The sequence below is a fragment of the Tympanuchus pallidicinctus genome, unplaced genomic scaffold (genome assembly GCF_026119805.1).
Source record: "Tympanuchus pallidicinctus isolate F22 unplaced genomic scaffold, pur_lepc_1.0 scaffold25, whole genome shotgun sequence".
Taxonomy (NCBI): domain Eukaryota; kingdom Metazoa; phylum Chordata; class Aves; order Galliformes; family Phasianidae; genus Tympanuchus; species Tympanuchus pallidicinctus.
Genome location: NW_026294742.1, coordinates 4,842,782 through 4,868,039, shown reverse-complemented (window position 1 = coordinate 4,868,039; position 25,258 = coordinate 4,842,782). Strand labels below are relative to the sequence as shown.

Sequence of the window (25,258 nt, the reverse complement as noted above, 5' to 3'; positions counted from 1 at the left end):
TCTGTAACGCAGGAAGCAACAACATTATGGCATGTAGGTGGCTTATTTTAATGCCTGTGATTTCAGGGCAGTGTCATTATTTACCTGGCCCAGCTGTGTGTAATTGTACTTACCACACTAGTGGCATGTGTGGATCTGTGCAGAGACCACATGCAGAGTAATGCAGACCTGCAGCTGGGCAGAATGCAGTCTTGTATGGGAAAGCATCTACCAGAGGCTCATTGCTTGGAATGGCCATAAATTAAGAAATGTGGTGTTCCGTGCTGATGCTGCGCGAATGTGGGAAAACAAGTTGCCATTGTAGTGAGAGTATAAAGGGGAAGAATTTTAAACTGAAAGAGTAGAGATTTAGATTAGATGTTAGGGGAAGTTTTTCACTTAGAGAGATGAGGCCTGCCTGAGAGGCTGGGGATGCCCCATCCCTGGAGGTGTCTGAGGCCATGGATGGGACCTGGGCACCCTGAGCTGGGGGGGGAACTAGTCCATGGCAGGGTTAGGACTGGGTGGGCTTTATGTTCCCTTCCAGCTTAAGCCACTCTATGATTCTGTGACTGAGCTGTGCTGCCAGGAGCAGGCTGGGAGTCTGCTACAGCCATTTTGTGGTCTGACTATGATCCAAGTGGGTGAGGTGTGAAGAGGATTTGCCCTAGGAGAGCACATTGTCAGTACCCTGTAACAGTGCAGAAGGATGCGCTGTGATGGAGCAGTGAAGGTGAGATATTCCTGAAAGATATTGAGGGGCACACATTTAAGCTGAATTACTCGGTTCTGGCATTTGATAGATGGAATTGGAGTATATACATAAAAAGCTTTGAAAAATCATACTTTTTATAATGCTAATTAGAACTGACAGAATAATGATGGCAAGTAGGCAGTGCTGTTGTAGCAGCAGGCATTGCATGTTTGCAGATATTGGCAGTTTCTTTTGAAGGATGTGCTCATAGGTGTGAATTCTACAACGGAGCTTAAGCTAGAAGGTGAAAACAGGTTCAGCAGTATGGAAATTATTTTACAAATACCTTTGAGATGTGGCTTAAAATTGCGTTGGACTGTAGTTCATGTCTGAGTGGGTTCCTGGTATACGTAGTGACTGGAGTGGGAATTGTGTAGTAAGTTTGTTGTGTAATGGCAGCACTTAAAAGCTGCTGTAGTGTGTTTTTACACCTCAGTTCTGAGAAGTGAGCAAACTATCTTAGTGCCCTGTAGGATGCAAGTGGGGAGCACTGCTCTTGGCTGCTTCTGGGTCCCACAGCTCTCATCTCAGTCTGGAGCTGGGCTTGGGAAGGCTTTGCAAATGTGTATTTGCCTTCCTTCTGTTGTGTTAGAGAGACCAGCTTATCTGCAGGTACGTGAAAGGAGCAGAAGTGAGACACACTGTAGTGCAATTGTCTTGAAAATCCATTTTAGAAACTAAAGAGAATATGTTGTTCTAACATGATCAACTTGTATTCTTGCTAGTATTTTGTAAGTAGAAAGCTTACCTCTCAGTGATATCCGTATTCTTTTTGGGTGAGGCTAATACAGCAGTAGCAACTGTAGATCAGAGCACTGCATTTCATAGAGAGAGCTGAGTTGAAATATCTGTGACTGCACAAACCAGAAATCTGCCAGTTAGATCTAATGTGTATTTTTAATTAGGAAATTTTTACTATGGCTCTGTGCTAGAATTCTTTCTCAAAGCCTGGAAGCAGGCCCTCCTGTCTGTTAGAGCTGCGAACGTCCAGTTGAAAATATGGAAGTGATCTGAAGCTAAGCAGCATTTAGCAGGCATTGCACAGTGACCAATTTATGTATATTTAGACTTAGAAGAATGTATTACATTTGAGACAAAGCACAACTTTCTTCTTTTGCAGAGCTCCGCTGCACCCCGGGGCAGTTTGCGTGTCGGAGTGGAACCATCCAGTGCATCCCTTCCAACTGGCAGTGCGATGGATGGCCCACCTGCGAGGACGAGAGCGATGAAGTTGACTGTCCAGGTAAGGCTGCTCAACCCAACACCACCTTATCTTTTTGTGTGGCTTACTCTACAAACATTTTTTCAGTTGACTGCATCATACTTTGCTGCTGACAGTCTGGAGATGTGCTGGCAGCGAGGAAGGCTTGGAGTTTGAAAAAGAGACTTTCTTTGCAGGGAAAAAATCGTGTTGCAATTAAACTGAGATGACACATAAGCCTGAGGTTAAGTTCTGAATTACAGTTTGGGTTGCGTGAGTGCATCACTCAGACTGTGCATTGCTGGACTGGGTAAAGAGCTTCTTTTATTGCTACCTGTTCCGATTACACTTCATGTGCTTAAGTGGAGAACTTTGATCTGCCAAACAAACTGTTGTATTTACTCTTTATGAGCTCATGTATGTTCTCGGGGGCCTACTGCCAGCAACAGTTCTCTGCTGAAGCTTCCAGATACTGAGTTACCTTTAGTTTTGTTATTAAAATGAAAAAAAAAAGTAAGTGAGCATAGAATCACAAATAGGAGCATTCTCATTGGTGTTCTTTTTTTTGTTTTTTATGCACTGGCCAACGTAATTCTTTTTCTATGTATCTTAAAGGTGAAAGAACCTATTTATTTTCTGACAGCAGTGAAGCAGAAATCTGAAAGCATAGCTTAGAATTTAACTGTGGCACAATTCAAAGCTCTTACATCTACAGCATGGCTAAGCTGTGTTCAAAAACTGTTTTACGAAGCTCTTTGCCTTTGAGGTACTTAATTTGCTTGTAGAGAATCGCATTCATATCACAGCATTCGGTCTGTCTGTCATCATTCTAAGTTTTAAGCTATTTTAGTGGCAGAGGTGCTACCAAATAGTAACGTTGGTGTTTTGCAGGAACAAGCTGTTCTAAATAGTTGTGGTTTGTTTTTTTTTTTAAGTGGAAATAGTAAAGTAAATGTAACACTCGATGTTTGAAGCTGCACGCTCATTAGCCTTCTCCCCACTGTGTGCTGTGCACAGATAATGAAAAGGATGTGCTCAGTGCCTTTTTTGAAATGATTTTTTAGAAGGCTTTTGGCTGGTTTCTGTGAGTGGGTATGTTTGCAGGGAGTGGGGAGAGGAACTTCCTAGGTTCTGCAAATTAAGTCATGCCATTAATGCAGCTCCTGTTTGAGGTTGTTATTCAGGATGTGGATGTCCTTAAAGACACATGCTTTTATAGTTGTGCTGTTATTCTTCCTCCTTCTTAGCTATTTTTGACCAAATACGAAGAGCTAGGGATCTACAAGTTCTGGAGGTCAGTGAAAGTCAATAGCTGGGTAAAAAGTCACATTAATGTTTGGATTTACTCAAAAAGCACTGATACTGAAATATCCCATTAGTCCAAAATGATGGTTTGCCTGCTGTACCAGTCAGCAATCTGAAGCTGTTGCACGACGTTTGCAACGGGGGATGAGGACTCATTGGTGGATCTTTGAAGAGCGTTTTGGTGTAAGGCTAGGGTGAGGATTTGATAGAAGTGCAAGTTGTCAGAGGATGGACTCAGCCTTTGGTTTGGGTTAGGTCTCATTGAACTGTCTGGCCTGACGTGGTGGGAAGACCTTCAAGGAGTGTCAGTGTCAGAGTGTGGGAGACTTGATTCATCTCCATATCCATATGCAGGAAGAGGAGAGTAACTGACATAGAGTGTATTAGGGGGGAAAATGATGAAAAGCACAGAGAAGGAAAGTGCTCCACTTGATGAAAAAGTTAATTGGATAAGTAATTGGTGGAAAAGGCTGTACGAAGTTAAAGGAGCCAGCCAGCTGGGTGTGGCAAGAGCTGAGATATTTGCACAGTAATGCAAGGAGGCAGCCAGCAAACCAGAGGAACAGGAACTACTGGTGTAGGTCATAAAACTCTATTATACCTGTGACAGAACTTCAGTGGGGCAGCATTGTGAGCTGAAATGGGCGTTGAAGGGCACATGCTGTGTGAACTGCCAAGAGCAGGGACCAGTGCGTGTGCTGCTGTGCATGTGAATGGTGTGTTGGAGTATGAAGAAGGACAGAATTATCCAAGTAATGCTGCTGAGGCCAAGTTAAGCTTGGAAGAGCATGTATTTCTCAAGCTGGGGAAACTAAGCAGTCACAGGACAGACCGACTGCTGAGACATTGATTGGGAAACTAAAGCAACTAATAATAGCAGCACAAAGTCATGCTCAGGAGTGATAACTTTCTTCTTTGGCCACTGAATTAACAAGAGATGATGCAGCTTTAAATTTAGAAAATACCTTTAGTTCAAATGAGTAATTGTGAGATGATTCAGCTAAATTTAAATCCTTAGTAATTAAGGTTCTTAATTTCAATAAAGGCAGACCAAACACTAAGAGAACAAGTCAGTGAAGCCACTCGGGCTTGTGAAACTTGGAGAATTAAAACGTCTTCAAATTAAAAGGGATGAAATCTCTCTGAAGCATTAAGAGAAAGCTTGCAAGGAAGGGCTCTGAGTCTGATTGCAGAGCTTTTCACTTTTCAGCCTTTGAGCTGCTAATGGCACCCTTCAACATGAGCAGCTCGGAAGCATCAGTGGTGGTGAGTTAGGTTTGTGCGGTTCGGATGAGGGTGTGTTCCAGTGACTGCTTTGTCATTTTGCTATTTGCAGTGATTTAATGTAAGGCCATTGAAAGTTACTTGGCACTATTCACATTTTTTCAGCCTTATTTCTTTCACGTTAGTAATGAATCTCCTACTGAGTTAAGAGAATGATGCAGTAATAAAATTGTTTGGTGATTGTGTGTTGTCTTAAGTACAGGGAACATCCCAAACCCTAATACTTCTTTGTTAGGATCATTTCTTTTAACATCTCCAGAACATGAGGAGGTAAGGCGTTCATTCACAGACAGTCTGAATAAGTATATTTAATGGCTTTTTTTGTCAGACCACATGTATACAAAATACACAGCCCAAAGTTTTAGGTGAAGGAAGGTGTTTCCAGCTGAGGTGGCTCATACAGTGTATTCTTCTTCCACGAATTATCACCTGACTTTCAGTTTGCCTCATGGCCAGGAAGCTTCAACACTCCTTCCAAAAGTGTTCCAACCCTGTGCTTTTTTGCTTAATGATATATTGGGAAAAGCATTTCCGTTGCTTAGTCTTTCATTTCCATCCTTAATTGGAGTGTTTGTTCACATATGATGAACTACTCCATACTGAGATCTTTAAACTGTTGACATTTATGTACTTCTTAGTACATCTCCTTTCCCTCCCTACCATTTTAAAAAGCTAAATAATGACAAATAGCCCCTGATGAATCCATGCTGATCTCCTACAGGATGCTTCATTTTTCCTTTCCCTTGTGGTGTTTGAGCTCCTTACTGTCAGGGCACTCCATGGGTTCGACTGATGCACAGTACAGCAGGATACTGGGTTGTTTCATCTATTTCCCAGCCTGGCACAAGTGATAAAGCAAAGAGTGGAGCTGCCAGACCTGAGAGGAATCACCCCTCTCTGTGGACATTTGAAGTACATTTCCAAATCTTTAAGTGTGAAATTGGCTTTAATCTTGAATCTCTCTCACCTCTTGAATTACCAGATTGAATTGAAAGCTTTCTAAAGGTTCGGTAGGTAATATGCTGGAGAGAAAGTTTGAGGCCTAGGGAACAAGCTTTCGTATTTCATTTTGACATACAGTGAATGGAGAGGTGTCCTGGAATTCCCTGTTTGTGATGGAAATGCAAAGATTCCAGGTGTAGTGTTTTCAGTGTCCAAAAGGAAATGTCTGAAGCCTGTCTTCCCAAATGCTCAGTGCTAGGCAGCATGCCCTTTGCTTCAAGTGTAGTTCCTGTTGCATTTAATTGCAGCTGCAGAACAGACCCGTCTTAATGGTACATCCATCCTCATGAAGTGCTTGGCTGGAGTGACTGTTTGCTGTGGCACAGGAGCTCTGGGAAACAGTGCAGCTTCCCAGATCCCAGGGTTCGCCCCTGCATGAGTCCTGACCCTACACATACTTCTTTTAATACTTCAGGCTCCTGACAGTCAGTCTCTTGTCTGCCCTTTTTCCCGTACAAAGCAGACTCGGGTCTGTATGATAGCTTGCAGCTTCCAGCTCCCCTGAGCGGTGTTTGCCATTGAGCGCTGTGTTTGCTCCCCCCTGCAGTGCTGCCTGGCATGCCTCTGTTCCAGCCTGCTCCTGGCTCAGCTCCTGCCAGCTCACTTTTGTGTGTTCTCAGCACACGTTCCTTCGGCGCTGCTTGGCTTTTTGCATCCTTTCACATGGTCTGAAGGATAGAGATGCTGAGAGGTGCAGAAGAGGCTGCTGGAGGGCATGTTCATCCCTCACTGCGCCCGAGGAAGCTCTTGCTGTGGATGTATGTGGAAAACTGGGCAACTTAACTCAGAATAATGGATAAGCCCCTGTTTGTTTCTGACTTAACCTCATGGCATTTGTCCCCTCTGTGTTCCTTGCTCCCAAGAGGAATAGCAAAACTCGTGTATGTGAGGTAGAGCTTTCTCTGAGTGTTTTCAGCAAGTTTTGCAGTCAGAAATGCCAAGTCATGTTCAGCTAAAAGGTAGAGTAGAAGCAAAATACTTCCCTCTTCTAAATTCTTCACTTTTGTTCTGAAAATCTGTGAGTGGTATTGATTCAGATCTGAAACAGTTTACTGCCCTAAAATGTGGTAGGAGCCATCCGGCATGGCAAGCTTTCCTTCTACATGGGTAGCTTCAAGTTTGAAACAGCTGAAAACAGTCATGTAATCAGACATGTTGGGCAACTTTCCTGATGGACTCAGCCTGTAAACATGCTAGAGTGAATTAGCGACTGTTTGTAAATTGGAAGGAGTTGCATGAATGCTAATCATGGCCTGATCCAATTACAAGCACTCTGGAGGATGTTCCTGTCCTGCATGCAGTGCTTTGCAAAGGGAAAAGAGAAACTGTGTCTCATGAGTCTTCCCTTGAACCCATTTTTGCCCTTCCCTACTAACTACCATGCAAATCCATTTTCTTGAATAGTCAAAACATAAAGCTATTGTTTTGGCTAGGGAAAATACTGCCACTGCTGCTATCTCTTGTGTGTTTCTTTAGTATCTAGAAAAGGAAGGATTTGGAAAATAGCTCATCTTCCCTAAATTAATAGCTTTCAGAATATTAACTGTGCACATAAGCACGAAAAATGCATGTTTTCCTTTTTCAAACACTGGTGAAACATAGGCTGTGGTATTCTGCCTTAGGCTGTTATCTGAAAGCTCAGCTCGTGGCACTATTCCTTCTAAAGATATAAATATTTTTAATAAAGGAAACAGGAACAGCAAAGCACACAGAAAATGATTCTGTTGCGTATTGCCACAGCACAATAGCAAACCAGCCCAATTACACCTTTGCCATCTGAATCTGCAACTGCTTTTCAAGACAGCTGAGTAATTTGCGGGCTTGTTAGCGTGGTCTTTATTGCCCTGGAAAAAATTGTCATCTTGCTTTTCTCAGAGACAGGAAATTCAGGTCAAATCTGAGCAATTTCGTATTTGAAGAGCTCCAAATTATTAAGCAGCTGACAGCTCTGGGCATGAAGGAGAACTTGTGGTGCTGCGTGCCTCCAGAGCTCTGCCTTATTTCAGTAGCAGGGCTGCCAGCATGGGCACTGGGGAAGGAGCCATGGTCTCCTTGGCTTATGTTTGACTGAGCTCACTTGGTGCGAGCTGTGGATTTTTCACGGCATCTGCCATAAATTGTGTCAGTTTAAGATGCTAACCCAAGTAGCCCTTTCTTAATCTTGCATATTAAAACCTACAAACTCCTCTTTTATTCCTGGCAGAGTTAAATTGTTAAGTACTTGTGGGCGTTCTGTTTAGCTGTGAAGGGTCAGCCATATGGTGTTGCATCTGCTTGCACTTCAGAAAGGGGACTAATGCTTCTTGTGTTTGGTTCTTTTGCTTTACATGTTACCATTTGATGCCATGGGGAGAATAGGGCTTCCCATGCTGAGCTTGGTTCATCTTCGATACAGCAAACTACGTTAATTATATTAGACTTTAAAAAATAATGTTAATTAAAGATTTGCTTTTTTAATGTCTGGGTATCATTTTGAAGATCATAATGTTTCAGCAGCAGTATTTACACTGGGATTAACAGGAGTCCAGTCCTAAAACTAAAAATAGATTGGCCTTCAATAAAAATACTCAGCAGTGCACACTGTTGAATTACTTCACCATTTTGTGCCCTTTGAAGTGTACTGAATTTCTTGGCACTAACTCTTTTCCTGTGATAAATAGTGTGTTCTAATATTGAATATTGGGGTTACAACTTTATTCCTGCAAGGCCATGTGAGTTCATTACACACAGCCATTTCTTAACGGGTGATCTCCATGGGCATGTAATTCCTTGGGTAACGTGATAACCAAATATCCCTTGCTTATCCCATTAACGTGGGGAAAACTCAGTGTGCTGGTGCCAGATGATTGCAAAGCTACTCTGCCCTAGGCTCTCATCAGCAGTTTGTCCCAAGGAGTACATTGTCTGATGGTTGATCTTCTGGAGGTCTGTCCCCTAGCTGACACAACGGGCAGCCTCCAACTGTGTTCAAATGATCAGCAAATTGCTGTGGATCTCTTGCTATCTAAAGTTTGAAAGGAGAAAGTTTAATTCGTGTAGTTTTTAATATATTTCAAACAGATAAGCCTGTTAAAGAAGTCTGTGTTGCTGCTTTTTATTTGGGACCATAGCTGGGTACGTAGAGCTAATCAGCTTTAAAAGGAAGTAAGCTGATTCTTTCTATAAGAAATTTGTCTGCACGGCTCTTTGTGCTGTTCTGTTAGCTACTAGTATGAGGTGACATACAAGTAACTATTTCAATGCCTACATTCTCAGATTCTTCATTTTTCTGCTTTTAGGTTAATTTCTTATTTCCACATTAAACTTAGTGTTCGTCTCAGCCTTTCTCAAAGGCTTCTCCCGCACCCTTCCAGCTGTACTACCTATGGACTTGCTAGTTTTGCTGGCTGAGGCAGTGGCAGCACCTGACCCACGTGCTTCATTTGCTCCTGGAATGCCCTGGTCCCCTTTGTGGAACTACAGCTTGCATTGTGTTTTGCTGAGCTCCTGAGTCCACTTGTCTCATGCACCCATTCACAAGCCCTGACAGCCAGGTTAGGGCCTGTGCACTTTTTGTTTCAGAAATAATGAGCAAACATTTGTTTTAGAAGCTTGAGAAGGAATAAAACACCTTGTTCTTCTGGTTGAGGAGAGTCCTTTCCTGGTTTTAGTTTTGTCTTAGATCTCAGAGAGTATGTTGGAAAATACATTGAGAAAGCTGTCCGTGTCTCTGAGTGCTCAGCTGGAGAGAGGGGAGCTCTGCAAACGAGATCAGACAAAGTGCACTGGGGATGGTGCATTTGCTGCTGCGACCAAAAGGACAGGTGTGGAGATCTGTGCAAAACTGCAGTTGTTGAAAATCTGCCCAAATATTTATCTGTGCAGGACTCGTGTAATGTAGCGATGGTTCTTCTCAACTGTAAGTATTTCAGTTATGTCCCTTGTGAAATGGCCAGGCTGGTACTACAGAGATCTGCCATCTTTGCTTGCCTACCTATTATTTATCATGTTTGTCTCGAATTAAAACCCACAGAAAGCTTAGTAAAACCAGCTCTGCTTTGTTCCATCTTTCCCTGGTACTGACTGTTCCTTCTTGTCCTTAGGATTGACAGGGGACCAGCGCACTTACCATGGGAAGGAGAATGTGGACTCCAGGCACAACCGAGGGAGAGGAGGAGAGACGACCCGCTTTCACACCGTCAATGTGGCACAGCCTGTCCGATTTAGCAGTAAGTTGCAGCCTGGGAAATCTGGCCCATCTTTCTGCTAATTAGTTTAACAACTCAGACTAATTTGTCTTAAAAGAAAATTAATGGGTTTTCTCTTGCATAGATTTCTGACTAATTTTAGTTCACGTTCCGTACTCTTGAAGGGTTTTGTACATTTCGTTTATATGTGTGCTGTTATAATGCATGGTTTATATAGCAGACTGGTAGATGCAGAGTACTCAGCTTCCTCTGCAGTCTTGTTTTTGTGCAACAATCAATTACTTCTGATTGAAGTCATTTTGACAGTATTTTTAAATAAACTAAGTGCATCTCAGATGTGAGTTTCATAGCCTTTTTAAGAGGAGTATATTCTTGAAGAAGAGAGGAACATGAGGAAATTCTTCACTTGCATCTCTAAAGAGAAGGTCTGTTGAGGAAGAGTGTGGTGCCTGAATAGGTTTCTCCATCTAACTTCCATACATCAGTTGGGAATCTTCCAAAATAGCACTCCAATAACATCCTGCCCTCATCACTGCTAGTGCTGCTGTCTGCATCTTGGTACCAGCCTTGTCTAAATACTTAGAAATATTCTGCAACTGTCCTCGCAAATGATAGCTCAGAGTAACTGATGTCTCTGAATCTCTTCAGGCTCCAAACATCTTAAGCCTCTCTTGCTTCTATCTCCTTGTGCTCCATGGATCATGCAGTGATTTGGGAGTGAGATAGCATTGATTAGCTTTGGAGGAATGGATGGGGCAGGCTAGGAATGGAACATGCAGAGAAGAAGGCATGGAGGGATTCTGGAGAAGTCAAGTGATTAACAAAAGTCAAAATTCATCTCTTTGTTGATTTTTATTTTTATTTTATTTTTTTTAGAAAGGGGGAAGAAGAGGAGAAGCTTATTAAAATAGGTCTTTTGATCTGTTGTGGATTCCAATACTAACTTGTTAGCCACATTTGTGGAGAACAGTAAAGCAGTTTAGAAACTGATACAGCAAAATCTGTAATGTTCTGCAGTTTGGTTAATATTGCATTCAGTTCCATCCTAATGGCGTGACCAGCAGGTCTTAAACAATCCCATTGCTTCTTAAATAGAAATGGTGACTGAGGAAGGACACTTAAAGGGAATTCAAATCTAAATGTGTGTCATTATTTGATGATAAAGATCACTGTTTCTGAAGGGAGTCCTGAAGCTTGCAATAAACGTGAAACAGTTTGTGAATTTAAAGTACCTTAATTAGGTGTCATGCAATATTAATACTGCAAATGCAAGTGCTAATATCGTATTTCATGTCTGTTTTAAATTTCATCAGCTTGCCTCTGAGATTTTATTAGTTAACCATCACCTCCAAGAATGCCAGCCATCAAAAGCCCATGGGTCTGTCTCATCCGCAAATGCCTTAAGGCTTTTGTTGCATATTCCCTTCTGAGAGAATTGAGAGAAAGCAGAGACAACAGTTCATACCTTCACCTTCTTGATCCTTAAAGATTCACTTTGCAGTGATAGTTTTCCAAGGCAAACAATCGTTGCTCCAGAATCCCCATCATCATCAGTGGTAGACTGAGCTGGAGTAGGTGAATTCTACTGAGGCTGTTCCTTAAAAGAAGGCTGGAAACTTCAAAGCAAGCTGGGCTTGTTTTTAAACCACCTAATAGAAAGATGCAGTCATGAAGTTAGCTACCTCTGGTTTATGCTTCCTGCTTCTTTCTGCTTGTTTTGTTTTGGATTGATCAAACTGATTGGATTTTTAAGGCTGTTCAGGGAAAAGCTTCCTCAGTAGATTATCAGTCTTAATTGAAGAATTTAAAGGCTGTGGCAGTGCAGTGAAACATCACTAGGAGTTTTTTAGTCCATTTAAGAGAAATCCTTATGTGAAGAATATTAGTTATGGAAGTCCCCCATGATTTACAGTGCTTGCATCTCCTACTGGTGAGGTGAAGTATGGATGCAGTATGTTGGGTGTACAAATGCAAGTGATCACACGTTGTATTGTCATGAACCGATGAGGATGTACTACCTTGAAGATCCTAATGTGGGGGGAATGCTTTCCCTTCTATTCTTCATGTTTCCTAGGAAAGTGCCCAACAGGGTGGCATCACTACGAGGGCACAGCCAGCTGTTACAGAGTCTATTTAAATGGGGAGAACTACTGGGACGCCGTGCAGACATGTCAGCGGGTGAACGGATCCCTCGCCACCTTCACTGCAGACCAGGAGCTGAGGTTTATCCTGGCACAGGAGTGGGACTTGGAAGAGAAGACATTTGTCAGGAAGGACCAACGTAGGTGAGTGTGAAGGGGGGAGCAGAGATCTCGCACGAGAACAGTTTCTGTGGGGTTTAATTGCTGGTAGTTAGGTTTGTCTAGCAAATCTAATGGTAGCATTGATTTCAGGTGAACAACCCTGCAAGAGCATGCTGAGAGATGGCAGTGGCCATCTCTGGGTTTTGTGTTTTAAATAATATTAGTAGATTAATAGGCTACAACCCACTGTACTCTTTCTTTTTTCAGGCTGTGTCAGCACCATATTAGTGATCTTGAACTACCACAGGGGAGACGAATTTTGCAGTGATTTACTGCTGCACTGCACTGTACAGGAATAATATTTCTTTACAATTTTCAACACAACTTTTGTTTCCATTAAGCACCAGCATTTCTGACAAAGACTGCAGGTTTGAGATGAGAATGACATAAAATGCCATCATGAGTTGTAAGGACTGGGCTTTGGTGACTTGGGGTATTTCATTCTGTTATTTCACAGCAAACCATTTATTTATATGTTTTTTGCCTGTGAGTGTTTTTGGGTTCAAAATACCACAGTCATAACAAGAGTGTGTTGCATATGCATGGAAATTGAAGGCATCATGAGCGATTTGTGAACATGGAAAACTATTAAGTGCCTTCATTCAGTGTTATCTCTTTACTTTGCAAACTTACAGACTGAAATTTTAAGGAAAAGATCCTCAGAATGTTTTCGAAGTTGATTTTTAATTATGAAGGTATCATTGGGTTCCATGTAGTGTTTCTGAATTTCTCAGTATGTTTTTTGTTGTATGTTTAGAATAGAATTTAATATTTTTTGTAGGTTCTGGGTTGGATATCAATATGTAATCACCAACCGAAATCACTCTCTGGAAGGTCACTGGGAAGTAGCTTACAAAGGTAGGCCTCTACAATTGTTACTGAGCTGAAGCTGTCTTAAAGCGTGGATATTTTCTGCAGGAACGGCATCATCTTTTACTGATGGTGTTGAAATGCTGTAGGGGAACTGCTTTGCTTTACAGTATCAAAACGGAAGTGGTTAACACTGGCTGACCTTATTCGGTTGCAAAAGCAGCAGTCCCCTCTGCTGCAGATGCAAATATATGTTTTTATGCCTTTTATTTTTAATTAATTCAGATAAGTGATTAGTTTATCTCAAAGTCGTCGTGTGAACTCTCGTGTGCAGAATTGAATGCCCAACTGCTGTGCTGATACAGGTCAAGGGAAATGGAAAATGAAAAAGCAGTATTTGAAGCATCAGCACTGTGAACTCCAGTATAGCATTTGAAGACTGATCAGAGTGGTTTTCTTCTCACACACAACTTCCACTGATGGAAAATCTGCGTGAATAACTTTCCATTATGTACAGTGCATAATTGTGAGCAGAATTCTGGAGAGCAGTTGGATAAATACGACTTTTGACGCACGAGGAGTAGTTGAACCCTGCGTAGCTTTCCAGAGGTGATGCTGTTTCACTGTGCTGCCGTACACAAAAGTATTGATTTCTCTTGCCATTTACCTAAAAGGATTTGATTGAATATTCAGAGGAAACTGCTCCTTCTTGTGCAGGCAGGAACATTTTTGTTAGTTCCTTCAAGTAAAGCACATAAAGGTGCCTCTCAACATCAGAAGGATGGCGAGGGGAGGTTCCAGCTTTTTCTCTAAAGGGTTTGTGTTGCCTAGTCTGGACAAAACTGCTTATGCAGGTAGGCTTTGCCTATGGATTCCTAGAAGAAAACTGGTTCTCCTTAAAAAGACCTTCCTTTGCTCTTCAGAACGTTGACTGCACTGCCATCTGCTGACCAAATGTTTGTAACCAGGGTGACACAAATTACAGAAAATCATGATATCTGTTTGTATTACAAGTGGTATTTAACTTGATGCATTATATAAATTTAAATCCTCAGTGCCATTTAGTCTTTTGCTTGCAAGTCATTTACTAAGATAATACATATATGAAATATAGCAGTAGTTTTCAGTAGATTCCGAAAGGTTTTACTTAAGTTCTCTTGACTTGGACTTGTAGAAAGGCAGTGAATTCCTAATATCTGTTTCAAAAGTGATTTAGGGTTCTGTAGCTTGAAAACTTTTATCCACTCTTGGGAAATATGGAACTTAAACCCTCAAAAAAACGATGGGGGAGCCCAATTGCATTAAAAGTCATCTGACTAAATATTGAAAAAGGCCATCACATGACATGACTGCCTAACTGAGTGACTGCAGGAGCTGAAGTCAATGTTTAAGCACACAGATTTGGAAAGGAGGCTTCTGAAGACCACATAGACCAATTCTCACAATTGTCTCTTGATCTGACATGAAGCTCCACAACTTTGAGTACCAATTGATTTAGAAGTAAGTAACTAGTTAACCTAACAGTAAGACATCGGTCAGAAGCTAAATTTATCAAGCTGTACAATGCCCTTACAACATTTCTCACGCCCTGGCGTGGGAGAAATAACTTCATGCTAAGTCCCCACTCTTTTGAACACATCTCAGTGCAGCCTTTTAACAGTTGCATGGGTTGGAAGCACCCGGCAGCACATACCTCTATGCAGTGGCAGCAGCATCACAGCTGTGTTTTGTTTAGCTGTGTTCAGCACTGCACTCTGAGTGAGCAGCACGGGGTGTGTGTTCAGGGTTGGTGTGGGTTCTTGCTCCACGAGCATTTTGCAGACCTTCAGGTGTACTGGTCCCTGCACAGCTTCCCCTTAGAAGATCCAAACTGGCAGGCAATCCCCATGGGACTCTGGAGAGCAGCATTTGTAGAGATAACTGAACATCACTGCAGAATGGCAAAATTGCATGGCTCCTTGAAAACTGCAGCCTCTTCTGTGTGAGTCACCCCTTCCCTCCCCGCTCTTTACCTTTCCCCGGAGGAGTGCTGCTAATGGAAGCTAAAGCTGGGGGCAGTAGCCCTGTAGAGCGTTGGTGTGCATGAAAGGAGTGACATTACAGAGCCTTTCTGAAGCTTTGCTTACCCCCAGGCTGCTCATACCAATGCATCTTGTTCTAGGCTCTTCGGAAGTATTTTTACCCCCTGACCCTATCTTTGGTACGGCTATGTCTGAAAATGAAAACGTTCTTTGTGCCCAGCTTCAGTGTTTCCATTTTCCTACCCTTCGGCACCATGGTTTACACAGCTGGTATGCTGAAAACTGCTATGAGAAATCATCATTCCTCTGCAAAAGAAGTAAGTTGGTTTTAGCTTAGTGTTAACTGTCTTGTGTCCTTAAATATGCATGTAACAAATATGGAGAAATCTCTTAGTTATCTTTTCTGCCTGTTGCCCAGTAAATTGAAATGGAGGGAAAAAAAAAAGTGACATATTATTTGAGATAGGGGCATCATAATGGCTAGTTGTCAGCCACAGTATAGTTTTTTGTTAAAAAGTTACTGTTAAGCAGCTAGAATATGCTTTTTTTTATTAGTAAATATCACTCTTAAATTATCAGCATCACCTAAAAATGAATAAACACATATTTATGGTGTATTTTTGAATATAGCAACTTCCAGTTGCTTCAGGCTATAGGATCCCAGAGCAGCCTGTGTTGCTTCTCTCTGGCTTTGGTACCTCCCTGTTAAGTCTGTGGGCTAAAGCCATCTGAACTTCCTTGCTGTGCAGGGATGAAGATGCAGGCAAGGGAGTTAATTTTGCCTGGCTTCCTTTTTAGACCTGACCTGTTGAGAGTGTCCTGCAGATTTGGTCCAGAGAAGATTCAGCTGTTTTAGGTAGCAGGAGGCTGGGAGGGAGTTGCAGGAAACATGGCATTGCAGCTTGTCCTTCTCAGACTGCCTGCTTTTCTGTGTGTCCTGAAGAGGACACCTGAAGGCGTGTCAATTCCATTAAATGCTTAGCATTCACTTTGTCCATTTTGAGCAGTAAATCATCTCCTCACATCTCCACACAATCCATTTATCTTCCCCACTCTTTTAAAAGTTGTTTTAAACGCCAAAGTTTGGCTTTTAACTGATGATCTGCTTATGTTTGCGAGTCATGTTTTGTAATAGATCAAACTGGACCTCTGGCAGGCTCACAGACACTTGGCTATTGATGTGCATTTCTTTTCTAGGCCAGACAGGTGTTGTTGTGGGTACTGATGTGCATTTCTGTTCTAGGCCAGACGTGTGTTGATATCAAGGACAACATTGTTGACGAAGGCTACTATTTTACTCCGAAAGGGGATGATCCCTGCTTGAGCTGCACATGTCACAATGGTGAACCAGAAATGTGTGTGGCTGCTTTGTGTGAGCGGCCGCAGGGATGTCAGCAGTATCGCAAAGATCCTAAAGAGTGCTGCAAATTTACGTGTTTAGACCCAGGTAAGGCTTTGCTGGAGTTTTATCAAGTGAAATTCCTGCTCATCTTGGTTGCCTTTGGGTACAGCTTTGATATTGTACATCTTTCCAGTGCCTCCATGCTGCTGAGTACCATCCCCATCTGTGGAAAGATCCCAAATCATAGGATATGAAAAACTTCACTCTCCTGCCAGAAAATAATCAGTCATCCTTGATGCTGCTTCAGGAAGAGCTTGTCTTCTCTATGGAGGTTGACAGTAGTGTGGATTTCTAGTGGAGCTTCTTGGTTGTTCATGATATTTAGCTGTCATGAAAGGAAAAGCCTTTTCTCTTGGGCACTAATTAAGTGTCTTTTTCCAGAAACGAGCATTTATATGTGTGGAAGTTTGAATGCAGGATTCACATAAGCAGCACAATTTGTAAATTACATTAATCATCAGACATGCAACCTTACTTAAAGGATTTGGCATCGCACTGTAGCTTCTCGTTCGAGGAATACTGCTGTCAGTTGCCCTTTGGAGGTGTAGGTTTTGGGGTGTCACTTTTGTGAAAAGAAACTCACAGAAAGGAATTTGTCTTATTTAGCACTTACTGTGAAAGTAGCCAAACCCTGGAACATTGCTTGTGGAGTCGTCGTGTGTGGGAGGTTATTCAGAGCCCTGATGGGCACAGCCCTGAGCAGCCTGCTCCAACTCAGGCTGCTTGAGCAGGGGCTTGGGCTGGATGATCTCCAGAGGTCCCTTCCAACCTCAGCCACTATGACTCCCTGGTATTCTAAAAGAACCTCTTTTTATCCGAGTCCCTTAAGAAACTGTTGTTCAGATCCTTCCATCATGGGAGACGCAGGTCAAGTCTTTCCATCACTAGCTGCTGTTTCAGTCATTACAAAAAAGGGGTGCTTATTGGCATCCAAATTTGCATTTGTTCTTTTCTGTGTCAAATCTGCACAAGTTGATGATTAAAGGCCACTTGCTGTCATTTACATCCATTCTGAGGGCTGAGTTTAACAGATGTTCCTAACTAGTGTTGCAAGTTGGTTGAGGAAAGAGTGGGGAAAAAGCAGAAGTCTTCCTCCCACTCTTATCAGCAGAATTAAGATTGCCTTCACTTTTTTTTCCCCTGCCTTCAGGATCAGTGTCAGCAAAGCATCACCCAACAGACAGGATAAGATGACCTGGGATAACCTAGTGCCGTGTTCTTTAATCCCTGCTTGTGCTGTGGCTCTTAATTATTTCATGAATACTGATTGGAAGAGTGTATTCTGCCACATCCTTTCTGATCCTTAAGCTCTTCTTCCTATGCTGATGCTAAATAAGACTGCTTCATTATGCTCTGAAGTGTTGGGTTTTTGTGTTGGTTTATTTTTTTTAGTAACTCAGTTTTTGAGTGAAGCATCATCAAGCAGTTGTCTGACTTCCTTCGTAATAAATTTACTTCAACTGATGATAAAGACTGAAATTTTGAAATGAAGCATCTCAGTTTTCTTTCTGGATGTTTATCAATGACTATTGCAGCTGAGAGAAATTAATGAATTACTTTCTTTAGTCAGCACGTATTTGTCTTTGTCCAGTTCTTACATCTATCTTCTCTAAGCTTTGGTACAGAGGAAAGAAAGCTGTTTTACTAATCAACAGTCAGTGAATTAATCACCCAAGGAGAGACTGGGGGGAAATAAATCTTGCTGTTGAGTTGGCAGGTAATCAGCTCTTGCTGTGTGCGTGGGTGAGCGGCGATTACAAGTGGGCAAGGAATGTTACTCAAGTACTTGGTAGTAGGGGAATATTTCAGTGGTAGGAGTGAGCTGAGTAATCCCAGCTGTGCTATCTTGAAAGATGCTTCTCATTTAGCTGGAGATAAGTAGCACGGGAAAACCTTTTGTGTGCTGATGCTGAAATGGAAGTCCATTGCCTCTTCTTGGATGTGAGGCTCTTGTTTGTACAAACCTGGGACTTTCACTTATGAAATAGTATTAAAAGAAGCAAAGTATTTGCAGGATCTGCTGGTGCAGAAACTTCTCTAGGATTAAACTGGCACGGTTACTGGATGCTGCTACTGTCCTGAGTGTGAGACAGCCTTCATGGAATAATCTATTTCTGTGTATGTAGGTTGAAAATCTCAGTGATGGCTTGTCTTGTTCTGTGCAAACTGGGTCTTGTCTCTTTTTTTTCAGTTTCATCTAGGACTTCATTTGACAATGGCTTATCCAGACAAACAGGTTGAGGGGTGAGAGCTGTCAGAGGCTGTGAGCGGTGTAGAAGAAGCCTGGACTCCCCAGAAGGTGCAGGATTTGCAGTTTCAGCTGGCCTGGAGGGGCACTGCGAGGCTTTGTAACCAAAAAATCACGTCATGCTTCACTGCATGTATGTTTTACCAAAGTGAATTTATGTAAGGCAGCTGTTGGAAGTAACTTACGGTGCTCACAAAGTCAGCACTGCTGTATAATGAATGAGAAGCAACCTCAGGTCTGTGCTGTTGGGGATGGCGTGCTGATCGGTTGCTGCTGGTGTGTGATGGCATCATCTGAAGCCCTGACAGTGGGAGCTGCTAAAAAATTTGACTGCACAGAGGTTTCTGTGTGGCACAGCCAGGTTTGAGAGGGTGTTGTGTTGGTGTTTCATGCGTAGTGTGCTATTAAGTGAGATAGCAGGGGCCAAGAATGTGTCAGGTGATAAATACTAGCCTATTAAGCCTTGTACTTCTAACAGTGTGTAAATGTGGTGGATTTTTCTTTTGCTAGCATTTGTAGCAAATCAGTAGTTACAGGTTTTGTGAGGGTTTGAGTGCTCTTTTGTAAACAGTCTTCGATGGAGCATCGCTGCTGTCAGTAGAAGGAGAAGTACTGTAGAGAGCTCCTGCAGCTGTGCTGGATGCAGGAAAGGAGGAGGACTGGGACCTGGCCCTTCAGTGGCTGGGGACAGAGCTCATCCCTGCTGCAGGTCGTGTTTCTCTATAATCCCAATGGCTGGGGTGTGCAGCTGCTGAGCCACATCCAGCCTCGGTGTGCTTCTCGTTCTGAGCTCTGTAACAGGAAACTGTGCCAAGAGCTCAGTGCAGTCATTTTTGTCTATTGTCTTTGTGCAGAGTGCTTGTGCACTAGAGGGCTACTTAAGTGTGATTAGTTGAATTGTGAAATCTCTCCCATGCCTGGCAGTGACAGATCAGTGATAATTTGCTAGCAGCAGCTTTCCCAGTGTGGAACTGTTTAGCTGGGGTGTGGATCTGTTTGTAGATCTGTTTGTAGATCTGCTTGTGGATCTGTTTCGTGTCCTGTCACTTGTTTTCTGTGATTTTAGGAAAGTATCTAATTCCTGTTCATCTTAGTCTCTTGAGTTTTTGAAAGATTGCTATGTGTTGATGCATCTTCTGAAGGTATTTTTAGTTCCCATCATTTAATTTTGATAAGCATGCTACCTACGAGACGTGCAATTTGAATGACTACGTCTTGGTGATAATGAGAATGTTTAGAGATCTTGTTTTATGAAAGACAGAAGTTCAAGTGCTCTGAAGTTGCATAAAAATGCAGTGTAGATGTGCCAGTTTTCAGGCCTTTCCCCTAACTTCCAGGGTTGCTGTTTTCTTTAGTACAAGCCCATCAGTCATGCCAGGGAGACAAGCTCATGCTCAAAACACTGCTGACCTCTCGGTTTTCCCTTTTTCAGATACTTGAAGCCTTCAGCAATTTGCTGAGTAACATCTTTAGTTGTTCTTGCAATAAGTAGATAAATCACCTAATGATTCATCATTTTTCTCCATTTTTGAAACGTAGAGAAGTGTCAAATCAGGCTGATGAATCTCTGCTCTGCGTTGCTCTCCGTCGCCGACAAAAGAACATCCAGAAAAATGAATCCTGAACATAAGTAACAGGCTGCTTTTCTATATTTCATGTAACAGATGGGAACAGTCTGTTTGACTCGATGGCTGGTGGAATGCGCCTGATAGTGAGCTGCATCTCATCCTTCCTCATCCTCTCTCTGTTGCTCTTCATGGTCCACCGGTTGCGTCAGAGGCGGAGAGAGCGCATAGAGTCTTTGATTGGAGCAAATTGTGAGTACCTGTGTTGGGAATGGGGCTCAGTCTGTACCTGTGCACAGTGTAAAGCTGCTTCAGGATGACAAGGGAAGAGGAGGTAGAAATCAGCATGGAGAAAATCACTACAAGTCTGGTTATAAATACTGGTCAGCACTTAACCCAGGTGAATGGAGCTGTGTGAGCCACTGGCTGCCTGAGTGGGTTGTGGTTTGTACATGTTTTTACCACTCCTCATGTAAACAAAAAGCAATGCTTATCTTGCACCTGGTGGTTATTACTAAGTTGATACATGAAAATGAGAAATTTCATGGTCTTTGCCTGTGTGTGTGTGGTTTAATTCAGGTTTCTCACATTGGAGTAACTTTTAAGCCAATAATGGAAGATTACTATTCAGTTTATATGCAGTCCAAACCTGAAGGATCTTCTGTGTATGAATGATCTCTTTAATTGGAAGAGTTTAGATTCGGGTGTACCTGTGGTGCAGGACAAGCAGGCTGGGAGCAGGTGGCCTTGGGCCTTACTGTGTAACTGCAGTGAGCTGACCCACATGGCTTATTTAGGCTTTCTGGGTCTTCAGGAGACGTGAGTTTCTTGGCTGTGAAAAGTGGAGAAAGGTGTTTCTGTCTTAACCTGAAAAAGAGAACACAGTTATCAACTCTTTTCTTTCTTTTTCTTCTCTTGAAACAGTGCACCACTTCAACTTGGGCCGCAGAATGCCTGGTTTTGATTATGGTCCGGATGGTTTTGGAACTGGCCTTACTCCACTCCATCTTTCAGATGATGGGGAAGGTGGGGCATTTCACTTCCATGATCCACCACCACCCTATACTGCTTACAAGTATCCAGACATTCAACACCCAGATGACCCACCTCCTCCGTATGAGGCTTCTGTCAATCCAGACAGCATCCTTTGTTCCACTCCAGGTATGTGGGCAGTAACTTCTCTTTTCTTTTATTATTAACTTTTGGTTACAGGGGAGGTGATTTTTTTTATTTTTGTGTTTTTTCCCAGTCTGTAATAATATATTTCAGTGATGGTGGTGGGAAGGTGTCTTACAATACTATCTCCTGTTTCCATGACAGAAGAGGTATGAGTTAAAAGTGTCATTTGGCTTGGTTGTTTCTTTTCCCTGGGAAACACAGTTTACCTAAGCTAAAAGTGGAATCCATGCTTCGAGCAGCACAGCTCTTAGACCTTACCAGCTTTAAATTCTTAACTTAATGGCTGATGGCGTTTCCATCATGCTGATACCTTTTCTGGTCTTTTTGGAGATAAAGAACAGAAGAAATGCCAAGTACAGGAAATTTTGAACAAAATACATCCAGCCTCTTCCCTTCTCCCCACTCCCCCCCACCCACAGCCAAAAAAAAAAAGACCAAAAATACCACTTTTTAATGATTCACCCGCTGCTTTTCAGTTCTGCAGCTGCGATATTAGCATACTGTAGTCCTTCCACTTTGGGATTTATAGCAGCCCATCTCAGAAGATCAGTAAGATACTCGCACTGATCAGCCTTATTTATATATCACTGCTTTATTTTTACTGCAGGGTTCTCCTCCTTTGCAGTGTCCTATCTGTTAATACAGATCTGGCATTTTAATCTGGTGTTAATACAAAGCCAGGAAAAACTCGGAGCTTCCAGCAGTACAGAGAGTAAATTTACTTGGTGATGTGGAACGAAACACTTCACCTTCTGATTCTGCTTTTCTTCTTCCTTTCCAGATGGAGTTCTTTCTCAGACTGTGCAAAGCGGTCCTCCGTCACTAGGAAACTGTGATGTATCCCCACAGCTCACAGAGGGCTCCCTTCCTCCCTCAGTTGGTCCTTCTCCAGTGGAGCTGGAAGACTCTGCTGACAGCAGCACCTTTCTTGTCCCCCCAGACACAGCGCTAAATGAAAACACACCGGCAGAAACTCTGACAGGCAGCCGGCACAGCCACTGTTCTCTCAATACCATTGTATAAAGGAGTCAGCTGACTGCCAGCCAGAAATAGTTTTAGCAACTGTTTGCACAGACAAACACTAATCCGTGGTTGGAACTTCAGAAGGAATCTCCACTTTGTTTTTGAACACTGCTTTTATGTTCTAGGTTAGGATTGTGCCTCTCGTTTTTGGCTGTTGTTATTTGTTCACTAATCGGTTTGTCCTGTAAATATGGATTGTATAACTACTTTTTTTTTTTTTTTTCCATTGGCTGTGGAAAAGAATGCAGAGAATTCCTTTGACTTCTAAGGAGAGGAAAAGTATGGGTAGGGGTTTTTTTTGTTTTGTTTTATTTCTTAAACTGAGAGGAAATGAAATCTACATCAGAAAAAGCTGCTTGGATTTGGCTGGATACCACTGGACCCAGGAAACAGACCGTGGAAGAGGGGGGTGGGAGCTGTCATGGCTCAGTCACTTGCTTTCTCTCTTGCTTCAGTGCTACACTTGGAAAAGACAGAGAAGGCTGAACTGCAGAGGAAGGAGCTGGGTTTCTGTTTTTACAGAGCAGGAACATGGAGGAACTAAAACTCATGCCACCAAGTGAGAGTTGCAAACATTTGTGTGTTCTGGTCAGCCTTGCTGTTTCAGACCACCATGGGACTGGAGGATAAATGATCTACACCGTACGTGACTTCATCTTTTTATGGAGGAGTACTCAGAAAACCAGGATTTGCAATGACAATTATTTGTTGTTGTTAGCTGCACAATCTCGTGTTGTCTGGTAAATTTCTGTCCCATAAATGAAATTTGGTCTGTGTAATGCTGGCTTCCCTTTGGTAGAATCCTTGTGTGTATCATGGGGAAGAGGCAGGGAGCAGGTAACTGCCTGAGTGCTCTGCCTTCACTGTGTGAATCCCCTGCTCATTACAGTCCCAAAAACTGCAAAGAAAAACACTTCAACTCCTTGACAGTGGCACAAGACTGGCCTGGATAAAAGACCATTGTTCATTGCATGCTGTAATTAGCATGTAAGTGTGTTCCATCCCTTCCATTTCGTTTCTTTACAGTTGCTATAAATACCATTTGAAAACACTGATTGACATGCACTCCACGTAATGTTTAATTCTAATTGGACACTTGTTTCTTAGCCTAATCCTATAGATGCCAACCCTACTCTTGTCTTTCTTCCCTCCCACACCGTTTATCCAGGTCCCACAAGGGGTTTATGATGTGGCTCATGTACTGAAATCGATAAAGCAGTTTGCCTCACTCTGGTATCTGATCTTCAGTTTTCCCCTCAGGTTAACTCTTTCAGCTAATTTATACACTGCAAAACAAGATTAATTCAATCCCTCACTAAACCTGTAGTTGAGCACTGTCGGTTTTGACAGTGAGTGCAAAATCATCTTGAGAGGTGATTTTAAATTGAAGTAGGATAGTAGTGTTCAAATAATTTACCCCTCCCATCCGTTCTCCTCTTGCCTCTGCCTCTCCTTGACTTGCTGTAGCAGTCAGCAGATGAGATAAACTGTAAGGAATTTGTAAAGGATGCCCCTCTGAGTGTTCTCCTATTGCCTTATGAAGGGTACAAGCCTAGAGGGACAGGAAGTGAACACTGCACGGGGGTGTATATGTGAATTATTTTTCTAGTAATGATGAGAAATCGTACCTGTATGACAAATCCTAACCCACTGTTGTGGTTTCCCATTGCAGCTGACTTTTTCCCTATTGAATATGCTGCTACTTTCTATTCTGTGTCTTGCCTATAGGCTTATACTGTACTTGAGGATTGGTCTTGACAATTCAACTCCTTTTGCACAGAAAACTGTGAGTTTCACGATTGAGATCCTGTCTGGTTTCTCAACATTCGGACACTTGCACCCCCGAATCCATGGGAGAGAGAACCACAGTTGCAGAGGATGCGTGGCAGGACGCCTTCCTCCTGCTCTGTGCCCCTTCCCTGGGCTGCTGGCACGGAATGGGAGGAGTGCTGCAGCCCGTGGGGCCTGTAACCATCTCTGAGTTCCAGTCCTGGTCTGATGAAGCGGATGGATAGCAGTAGTGAGAACCATGCGTGCAAACGATCGAGCATTTCTGAAGTATGAAAATAAAGCGGGTTTTGTGCGTTTTTGAGCACATTCATACGTTTTATACATTGTATGTACTGGTTTTTCTTTAGTTTTGTAGGTACGAGTGTGTGTGTGTGTGTGTGTGTGTTTTGGGACGGCTGTATCTCTATGTACACACGCTGTATGCTCGGTGTGCTCAGCAGGGCACTGGGCACTAACTGCTCCTGGGGTGATGCTTCTCTCCAGCTGGCTGCACTCTGTAGGGCAGGGTGCAAAGTCTGTGCTACTGCAATCTGTTCCTGAAAACACTTTGTTAGCAATGCAAACTGGAAAGCTTCTAATTCCTTTTGAAGCCGGATGGGGCGTTCATCCTCCGTAGTATCCTAGCGCAATAACAAAGGACCTTTGGGCTTGGTTTAGGCTCTGAAGCTGTGTTTTGTGGTGGAGGTGAACAGATACCTTACCTCACACATCTCATAACACTGCGGGAATATGTTCTGTGTTTGTTTTTTTTATTTTATTTTACTTTTTATTCTGTGGTGAATTTATTTGAAATAAACTCTGGTACAATCCGTGATGTCATGGCGGCTCCTGGCTGTAGTTGTTCCAAACGTGGGTCTGCTTTGCAGGAGCTCCAATGTAATGTACTGCCCATAGTTCTGAGCCTTTCCCACTTCTCTTTTGGCACAGAGGCTGCTGCTTCCTCTCCTTTTTCCCTGTCCTTCACCTCAACTGCAAGCAAGGGATATCTTGCATCGAATGGAGCAGCTCACTGAGTCCAGCCCTTGTTTACCTCTCGGTGAGCTAATGCTGCAATAATGTCATTTTTTGCCCATTTAAATGTAGCTTTTTTCACAACAGGTAGGAGCCTCTGCAGCAGGGATGGCGCAGCTTCCAGGACCTTGCAGCAGCTGGGAAGGTCCTTCCCTGGCGGCAGCAGCTCCCAGGCAGAGCTCCATTGCCCTTG

At 42.8% G+C, this 25,258-nt stretch overlaps 1 protein-coding gene across 2 annotated transcripts in view; it reads left to right on the top strand.

Annotated features, from left to right (window-relative positions):
• The window catches only part of DGCR2 (DiGeorge syndrome critical region gene 2), a 36,979-nt gene extending 12,106 nt beyond the window's left edge, over positions 1–24,873 (top strand). The window contains exons 2-10 of one of the 2 annotated variants that reach the window (XM_052689546.1): positions 1,854–1,976; positions 9,608–9,735; positions 11,780–11,997; positions 12,797–12,873; positions 14,987–15,163; positions 16,090–16,293; positions 20,161–20,313; positions 20,986–21,222; positions 22,022–24,873. In XM_052689546.1, the coding sequence (XP_052545506.1) occupies positions 1,854–1,976; positions 9,608–9,735; positions 11,780–11,997; positions 12,797–12,873; positions 14,987–15,163; positions 16,090–16,293; positions 20,161–20,313; positions 20,986–21,222; positions 22,022–22,263 (1,559 nt within the window). In that variant the 3' untranslated portion in view covers positions 22,264–24,873. The remainder of the gene's footprint in view (positions 1–1,853; positions 1,977–9,607; positions 9,736–11,779; positions 11,998–12,796; positions 12,874–14,986; positions 15,164–16,089; positions 16,294–20,160; positions 20,314–20,985; positions 21,223–22,021) is intronic. The other variant, XM_052689547.1, reaches the window with a different exon arrangement.
• The last annotated feature ends 385 nt before the right edge of the window (positions 24,874–25,258 follow it).